This window comes from Spinacia oleracea, chromosome 4, assembly GCF_020520425.1.
Source record: "Spinacia oleracea cultivar Varoflay chromosome 4, BTI_SOV_V1, whole genome shotgun sequence".
NCBI classification, from domain to species: Eukaryota; Viridiplantae; Streptophyta; class Magnoliopsida; order Caryophyllales; family Amaranthaceae; genus Spinacia; species Spinacia oleracea.
In genome coordinates this window covers 65,057,491-65,067,215 of record NC_079490.1, presented here as the reverse complement: position 1 = coordinate 65,067,215, position 9,725 = coordinate 65,057,491, and the positions used below count along the sequence as shown (strand labels likewise).

Below are 9,725 nucleotides of genomic sequence, written 5' to 3'. Positions count from 1 at the left end.
TTTACATTCTTTTAATTTTGTTCTTTCTATTATTTTCTAGGTCGAATTTCTGCTAAGTTTGCTCAAATCTTGGCAAATTTCGCTCAACTATCTGCAATTTTTGCTCAAAATTTTGCAAATTACACCACATCATTTTTATCCTATTGTTTTGAAGAATTCACATCTTGAAAATTGCATTTTCTGATGCCGGAGCTTCGTTTTTCCGGCGACTGGACTTCTAAGGTAATTTAACCTAATTTTTGTTTACTTTTGAAGATATTTTGTTTACTTCTTAATGTATTAAGTATAATTTTGAACCAATGTTTTGTTTACTTTTGAATTTAATTGTGAGTTAATAGTCAGTTTTGGTTCTGAATTAGCTGATTTAGAAACTGTGTTAGAGAAAATTTGTGTGTCAAACTGGAATTAGCTTCTTTAGAAGCTGTTGTAGAGAAAATTTGTTGATGTTTTTCAGTTAAGGTCAGTTGGTGGGAGTTTCTCTGTTATAATTTTGTTGCACTTAGTGATTATCTAACTCAAAAGTAAAGCAAAACCTGAAAAAAGTAAATAGAAATGATCTAAAAGTACACAAAATATGTCCCATAACCCATATTATCCATAGAACAATATGTCCAGGTAGTGAATCAGTCAACAGAAATAGCAAGGGTACGTTCGTCATGTGTTGCATCAATTTCTCCAACAGGTTTGGAATTGAAGTCATATATTAAGCCAGAAAGTTATGCATCATCTTAATTTTCCAAATAGTATTTTCAGAAACAGAATCTCCTCTTATTTTCATCTCAACAATAACCAGTTGTTTAGTTAGCTGGTTAATTTCCATCCTGGCTATGAAATTCCCAATTGGTCCAATCAATTAAGTCCACCACACCATCGTTCTTCCTCGTGTGTACCTTTATATTCAGTTCGGGTGCAACTTCCTCGATGGTGGCAATGATCTCATCCTCTGACAAAGCTGATAAGAACTTCTCACTGTCCTCGAAGGGTTGTAATTTTGGTTGAACAACCATGTCAAGTCAAGTCCTGAAGTGAAAGTGATCAAGTCAAACGCGTTGAGTGGAGTACTGGTACTTGCCTCCCCTTCCACCACCTGTTGTTCTTTTTGTTGTTGTTGTATATCAGGGGGTTTCATAGAAAAGAAGCCATCATCCAAGTCTTTACGATCTTTGTCATGGTAAAATTGAAAATCTAGTCCATCAAATTCGGAAAAGTTGCTCTATAAGTTTTTTTAGTGAAACTGATCCAGTACTTGATTCGAATACAAGGTTGCATTTGGGTTTTAGTGATTATTTTGGTTGCACCAGGCATTGATTGTCTCTATAGCTCTAGGTGAAGTCATTTTACTGAGGTGCAGTTGATGAGTGCAACTGAATAATAAGCCAAGTTCAACTCTCATTTCCTTTTCTTCTCTTCTTGTGATGATTGAAATTTTATTGATTTTCTTAAACCTATTAGCTCAAATTGTAGAGAACTATGCAAATGCATAGGGGATGTAGGTTCGATTCCTACATAGGTTTTCTTTAAAAGTACATCAAAAAAACTCAAAAGTAAATAAAAGGAACTCAAAAGTAAATCAAAATATCTCAAAAGTAAATCATAATAACTCAAAAGTATCTCATTAAAATTCAAAAGTAAATCAAAATATTTCACTGAAGGCCTGATGCAAACTGTTCAAAGTTGATTTTCCTTATTACTATCCTGATCTACTAAACATCAGACCCTTTATGAATATATGTGACTTTCGTTGCATTATTAATAAGAAGTATTCAAAAAGTAAACAAAAAAAACTCAAAAGTAAATAATTTAAACTCAAAAGTAAACTAAAAATCTTAGAAGTAATCAGAAAACCTCAAAAACTTATTACAATCAAATAGTTCAAAGTGGCAAATGATCGAGCAAATTAAGAGTCATTGACTTTCATCTCTTACAATATGAAACAAACTATAAGAAAGAAATATATGGTCGAAAGTCAAAAGTAAAGGTTTTAAGCTTAAAAGTAAATAAAACAATACAAAAATTAAATAAAGAAAAAAAACTAGAAAACTCCGATTATTGGAGTAACACACTTGTACAAGGTGTTACAACAGGAGATAGGTCTGAAATCACTCACATTCCTTGGACACTTGGTTTTAGGAATGAGAGTAATGACAGTGTGATTAACCTCCTTTAAGAGTTTACCAGATTGCAACACATCCAAGACAGCAGCAATGATATCAGAACCCACAATCTGCCAAGCATCTCTATAGAAAGGAGAACCAAAACCATCAGGTTCATGTGCCTTATTACCTTTAATAGAGAACAAAGCTTCTTTTATTTCATCAACAGTGTAAGGGGCATTTAAGAATGCCTTGTGATCAGAAGAGCAAACAGGACCAATATGCACAATCTGTTGAATAACAGATTTCCTATGAGCATGAGTGGTACCAAGGAGAGTTTTATAGTAAGAAACAGAAGCTTCAGACACTGCTACAGGATCATCTTTCCACACTCCATTCATGTCATGAATACTGTATACTTGATTTTGAACATTTCTACTTTTAATACTCTGGTGAAAAATAGTTGTATTCTCATCTCCAGCCTTAATCCAGTCAACTTTAGCTTTTTGCTTCAAATATTCCAGATAAGCTTTATGCTTAACTCTATACATATTAGTAGCATCAAGTTCCTGATCAGCCAAGAGCTGATCAGTAGGGCTGTGATGCATTGCTTCCTATGCTACCAACATAGCTTGATAAGCACTCAACTCAGCGGCTTGGATATCAGAAAACCCCACTCTATTGAGCTCCTTTAAGACAGCTTCGACTTTCTTCAATTTACTAGTCACAATATACATTTTACTTCCAACAATGGGAGTATTCCAAGCAGCAAACACATTATCATGAAATACAGGAGAGTATTTCCACATGGTAAAGTACTTAAAAGGCTTCCTTCCTCCCACAACACAAGGAAAGACAGTAAGAAGACCAGGGCAATGATCAAAATGACCTTCACTCATGAAACACACTTCTACAGAACTATACACATTCTGCCAAGCAACATTACCCAGAACCTTATCAAGCTTAGAGAAAACTCTGGCTGCACCATGTTGCTTATTATTGCAAGTATACAAATTACCCACACACTTGATATCCTTCACTCGACACTCCTACATGCACTCAATAATATCTTCCACTTTAGTTTGCCTAACAATGGCACCAACTCTCTCCTCTGCAGACATAACACAGTTAAAGTCCCCACACAAAATCCAAGGACCGAGAACTTTGATAGACTTCAAATCCCTCCATAACTCCTTCCTCTGCATACTAGTATTAAAGGCATAAATGAAAGTACAGTGGAAGCTAGGCTTCCCACTTATTGGAGCAACTAAACAATGAAGAAACTGGCTTGATGCAGCAACAATACATAGAGTAAAGCTACCTGGTTTCCAAGCCACCACAATTCTACCTCCTGCATGGAAACTAGCATTACTGGTAAAACACCAATTAGCAAACACCCTTTGGTAAAGGTTACCTAGAATAGCAGCCTTCACCTTATGCTCTATGAGGCCAACTAAACCAACCTCATACTTCTGGATGAACCTCATGATATCATCCATTTTTTGAGGAGAGTTGAGCCCCCTAACATTCCAAGTGAGAATTCTATCCCATTAGGAGAGGAAGAGTCCCCCCTTCCAGATAGAACACCCAATTGCAGGACAACATCACTAACCCCTGGAGCAGCCAAATTTCCCTCTGCTTGAACCTGATCTGTAAACACATCATAAGAGTTAACAAGTTGAGTGGGAACTACAAGAGTGGATCTGACTCTAATAGGTCGAAGATCTCTTTGAAAGCCCTCTTGGTCTACTTCAGGTTCAGAAACAACAGGTTGAACAGCTGTTTGTGTGGTTTTCTGAACCCACCTTCTCTTTACACCTCCCTTCCTACAATCTGCAGCTACATGACCAACCATTTGACAACTAGTACAAATAGTAGGTCTCCATTCATATTGCATTGCAACCTTGACCAGCTCACCATGCTCATCGGATGATATCCGAAGAGTTTTGAAACCGTACTTGTTTGCCGGCTCTAAACAGCTACTGACCTAATTGGGAGCTTTTCAGCACATGATCAGGAAGTTGATCCATAGGGACTTCCACTAACACCCTAGAAAATTGGATCTTATCTCTGCTTGCAGTTGCTTGATCCCTTTTGATAGGAGTTCCAATCTGCTGCACTATCTTAAACAAGGATTTCTCTCCCCATTATTTGAAGTTCAATTTTAGTTGCACCCAAATTGGAACCACCTTAATCTCCTCCTTCTCCATATATATATCCACAGACCAAGGTCTCAACATTAGTGGTTTGTTATCGAAGAAAAAATGCCCTGCCAACACTTTATCTCTCGATTCCATAGTCTGAAATCGCACCAGGAATACCCCCTTTTTCACCAAACTCACCTTATCTACCTTCAGATTTCTCCAAACTCTCCTAATGAACCCCTCTATCACATTCAATGGTGGATTTGCACCCACCACATAACACACTACATAGGATTTCCACAAATCCACCTTTTCCTGTATATCCTCTATTTCAGTTTGCACAGGGGCCAAAACACTATCATTATGTGATTCCATGCTCAAAACATTCTCATTTTCCGTAATCAAAACATCAACATTATCAACAATAGTTTTAGCAACTTCATTAAACTATTGTAAAATAGGAACTGACATTGCGCCAATATCCAGGCTAAGACGAGAGTTACCTTGATTCATTCGCGTCGCAGTCCCATGAATAACTTCCATGAACTCATTGAATGAGTGTCACATTTCAGATCGAGTTTGTAAATGCTGCAACCCAGATTTTTGCGTAAACACCTCATTTTCAAGCTCAAAATCCAGTGCCTCCACCCCTAAAACCTCGTCCATTGATCGCATTTTCAACGCTTGAGAATCAGAAGAAGGTCCTCTTGATTTATCATTGCCATTCCCTTGCTTTTTACCTTGAGTTTCCGAGCCATTTTTCCTTGCCATGGCTACGGCGCATGTTAAGCTAACTTGCATCGAGAGAAAACTTGAAGAGAAAGTCTCAAGGTTTCGGGTTTTAATCAAGTAAGCAAGGTTTATACTAAGGATAATGTGGTTGTTCCTCTGACTAAACCGCTTGCTCAACCTAAGCATGAGAGTCATACTAGGTCTATGGGACTTAGGCATATGGGAGAATGGCTTTAGGTTGTATACTCCATGTTTGCAATTGTAAAGACATTTATTATGCTTTGAATGTTTATCAATAAAAGTTCATTCTTATTTAATTCCTTGGTTTAGTATTAAATAAAATGTCCAAATATCTTGTGTTTTCAAATAGAATTATTAAAAACGTTTTGATAATGGAATCCTATAAAGTGATCCGAAATCACAACTTATTAAAGTCCCTAGTCTAAATCACTAAATTGGACATAAGTGATTTATGTGAAGACTAGCATGTAATTAATTGATAGCGCAGTTCCATGGGCTATGGAGACATAGAGATGTCTAATTGATTATATGGATGCATACTTGATGCATTGACACTTGACCTAACTAGATTCTAAAAATAGAATCAAACTTCTACATTTAGTGGATTCCTTAGACATGAGTATGTCTTAATAACCATGAGACAATTAGTTTAACCTTGATGCAGTTAAACGCCGCGCCGTAAAAGGAGATTATAAAGGCAGTGATCAGGTGGGCTAAGAATTTAGTGGGAGTTATGGTCATACAAGAGTGAATAAGTCCTCCTATTAGATAGGGATGGTGTCTAGGTCTCTTGATGAGCGAGAACTGAAAAATTGCTTGGCCATGCTGAATGAGATTAAAATGTTAATCTTTATTTGAACAGTTCGAACTCAGTAATCAAGAAACAGAATTTGAGAATAACATTGTGTTATCAAATTTTGGCATTAAGAGACCTAAGGAATTTATCATTGCGTTCTTGTCTTCGGACAAGTGGGAGATTGAAGGAATTATGTCCTTAGACATTTCCGGCAATTACTAAATATAAATAGGAATAAATTATGAAGATAATAAGTTAATTATTTTAGTAATCATATTTTCTTGCTAAAGAATAAATGTGATTAGTAGGATAATATTGATTGGGCCTACAACTAAAAAATATTAATCCTATAAGGTCACACATTGTAACACTAGTTGAACAAAAGTAAACAAGCCCACTAGTAGGCCTTGTACCAACCGGCCATAAGGGAAAGAGTATGGAGATTTGACTCTCCTAATTAACCTAAAACTCTAATATTATATATTGATACAATATTAAGTTTTACGTACATCAAGATAATCAGTAACTTTGAAACAAAAATAAACCCAAAACCCTTCCCTGGAAAACGTCGTTCATACCACCATCAAAAGCAAGAGAAGTTTTTCTCTTCCGTTCTAGCAGACGTTGGTGTTCAACTGGTGTTCGTGGACTAAATAAAGAAGCAACACTTGCGGCACTAAGATATTCGAAGCTTACATACAAACGAGAGAACACACTACAAAGGTGATTATTCTTTCATCATAATGTGATTTATATTATTGTTATGCATGTGATTCTATGATAGATGTTAGGAAAATGTTTCTTGAAGTTCCTCTTTATGCATCTATATTATCTTATAGGGAGCCGGTATTGAATTAGTGGCTGTGTATTAAGAAAGAATTTTTCTTGAGTTTGAGGCTGGAGAATCAAGATGAGAAAGAACAAGAGATCGATGATAGATGAGAGTTAAGATTAAGCTGCTAAACTCAATTGACCTCTGCTTTTTTCTGCAACCAAATGCAAATGCAATTTTAATTTTAATATTACTATAATTATATAAATTACAAAACTTAGGCCTCTGAATTTTTTCTAGCTCAACTCCCTCAACTAATTGAGGGCGGGAGATTTCCCGCTTGCCAAGCTAACTGGCGCTGGTGCTAAAAACATTGCCTCCTATTGTATAAGTTTTCCACCAAAATGAAATTATGCTTCCCTTAAGTGGCACCATACAACTTTCAGGGTATGGAGGTCCTACATATCCCCGGTGCATGTGTATCATCTCCCAAACGTACTTAAATATTATGAATTTTTTTTAAATATCTCTATTATATAAGTAAAGAAGTAATGTTATTTTAGTAATCCACTTTTGGTGTCCCAATTACTAAAATAATCTCCACACTTATAGCATAGAGAATATAATGACAACTTACCCAATAGGAAAAGCCCAAAGAACCATTTTAATCAATCTAGCCCCTTAAGTTACCATTTTAATCAATCTGTTTATATGCGTTTGGTTCTATCTAACTTATATTTTTCTTATATTTGCACGCATCGCTTTTGTATTATATTTTTTACATGTTATTTCGAGTTTATATATAATAACACAAATATGTTTCTTATATTCGCACACATCGTGTGCATATAAGACTAATAAGTCATACAACCTCGATCCAAGATTGGACAAAACAATGGATCAATGTCCTTGGTCGTGATGATGCCCCAAATTATACCAGAACTAACATGTTTTTTGCAGGTTTATGGAGCATATGGAGCCATAGAAATGACATAATCTTTCGAGGAGAAAAGCCAAACCCGCACACTATCATGGAAAAACTCGAGCATTGGACCAACATAGCACAACAAACAGCAAAAAACAGAACGGAGCTTAAGGATCGGACAACATCACGAGGAAGCGGAACTACAGATGAAAATACTTCAATTGGAATCAATAAAGAAGGGGTCACACATGTAGCAGCAAACGTGGATGGGGCATGGAAAAAAGATAAGCAAAATCCATGCAAAAGCTACGCAGGTGTTGGATGGAGAGTATACAACAAGGATAGTAATACAACTATATCAACAATGAGCATTCCAATTCGTAGCATATCTGTTGATTCCTGGTTTTGATGATGACAAGCTAACCTTCTACTAATAGTTTGTTTTGGAGAATGTCAGGAACAGGTTAATATTTAAAAGAAGGACAAATGCAACAACCGAAGCAAGCAAGGGAACTTTGAAGTAATTAAGTTCAAAGTACGTGGCAAGATTAAATCAAGGATCAAGTCAAGCAAATTCTATAAGGGTCAAAAGGTATAAGACCAATGTAATTTAGTACATGCTTAGTATGGGAACAGAGTATTTTGAAGAGTCCTAGTTATATCGTGAAACGAAATAAATCAGTTTTACTTTTACAAAAACATAAACATCAAATGTTTTAAACTGATTTTACAAAACCGTTTGAAGTTATACTCTTGAATTTGAGTTAACATATAACTCTCAAAATACGAAAAGATTGATTTTCCTAAACGTGTTTGAAGTCAGATTTGCGAAAATCTATCTATTAAAAAGAGTCCTAAACTGGGTTGGATTTGAATCTAGGTTAAACACTTGGATTCGTATAAATACAACTTTTGTTCTTTGCGAAACTTTTTCATCAGACTTATTTACATCAACCGGAAGCTTTCAGGTATCACCCTTAAAGTCTTAATCTTTGAAGAAGTATGTTCCTGTTCCCATATAGAGCAGTATTTGTTACTTGGTCTTATATCGTATGTTAAGTAGTTAATTAATTCTTATACGTTTGATTAAAGTGTTGAGTTATTGTAAGTTAAGCCTGAGTCAGGCTTACTTGAGCAAGAGAGAAGATCTCACGAGAGATCAGTGAGTTGGAACAGTTGAGGGACTGTTTCCATAAGGGAAGGAACAAAGAGGGTTGTTCCTAGTCATCTGCAATCAGAGGCGATTGGCAGATTGTGGCCCGAGTAGATTAGGTTTGTAAAGAAACTGAGTTGTTTTGCCTAATTAGTGAAAGTGTTTAAGTCCCCAAATGGGCCGTGGTTTTTTCCTCTCTATTGGGCCTAGAGAGTTTTCCACGCTAAATCTTGCTTGCATATTTTACTGTTTCTGTTCCTTGTAGTTTAATTTTTATAAATACGTAAAATATCAATTCACCCCCCCTCTTGAGGAACTCTGTAAAACTAACAATTGGTATCAGAGCCAGAACCCTTTAAACTGCAGGTAACGCTGACGGGAAAAACGATTCTGAAGCTATGAACACTACGGAGAAACTAGAAGAGGGATACTCAACACAACGACCTCCAATGTTTAGCGGCAAATACTATTCCTACTGGAAAAACAGGATGGAGATTTTCATTAAGGCTGAAAACTATCAAGTATGGAGAGTGATTGAAGTTGGAGACTTCCAAGTCACTAAGCTGAACTCCGTTGGAGAAACTGTTCCCAAACCTGTTGATGAATTTGACAAAGCCGACTATGAAAAGCTTGAACTCAATGCCATGGCCGTCAAAATCCTTCATTGTGGACTAGGTCCAAATGAACACAACAGAGTTATGGGCTGCAAGAACGCAAAGCAGATTTGGGATCTGCTCCAGGTTACTCATGAAGGAACAAACGAAGTTAAAAGATCGAAGATTGATCTCTTAATGCACTAATACGAGCTGTTCACCATGAAGACATCTGAAACGATTCAAGACATGATTACTCGCTTCACAAACATTATCAATGAACTAAACTCTCTTGGCAAAATCATAACTCCTGAGGAACAAGTCAGGAAGATTCTAAGAAGTCTACCACAAGATCCCTGGATGGCTAAAGTCACAGCCCTCCAGGAAACTAAAGACTTCACAAAGTTTAACCTGGAACAACTGGCTGGATCTCTCCTGACTCATGAACTTCAATTAAACGCGCGACCTTCAGAGAACACCAAAAATAGAGCTCTTG

General features: G+C 36.4%; 1 protein-coding gene across 1 annotated transcript; it reads right to left on the bottom strand.

Moving 5' to 3' along the window:
* Positions 1 to 898: 898 nt before the first annotated feature.
* Positions 899 to 2,701, bottom strand: LOC130471587 (uncharacterized). Its single transcript, XM_056841803.1, has 2 exons — positions 2,108 to 2,701; positions 899 to 1,213 (listed from the first exon to the last, which is right to left on the bottom strand). Exons 1-2 carry the CDS (start codon positions 2,699 to 2,701, stop codon positions 899 to 901), a joined length of 909 nt encoding a protein of 302 aa, XP_056697781.1.
* Positions 2,702 to 9,725: the final 7,024 nt, after the last annotated feature.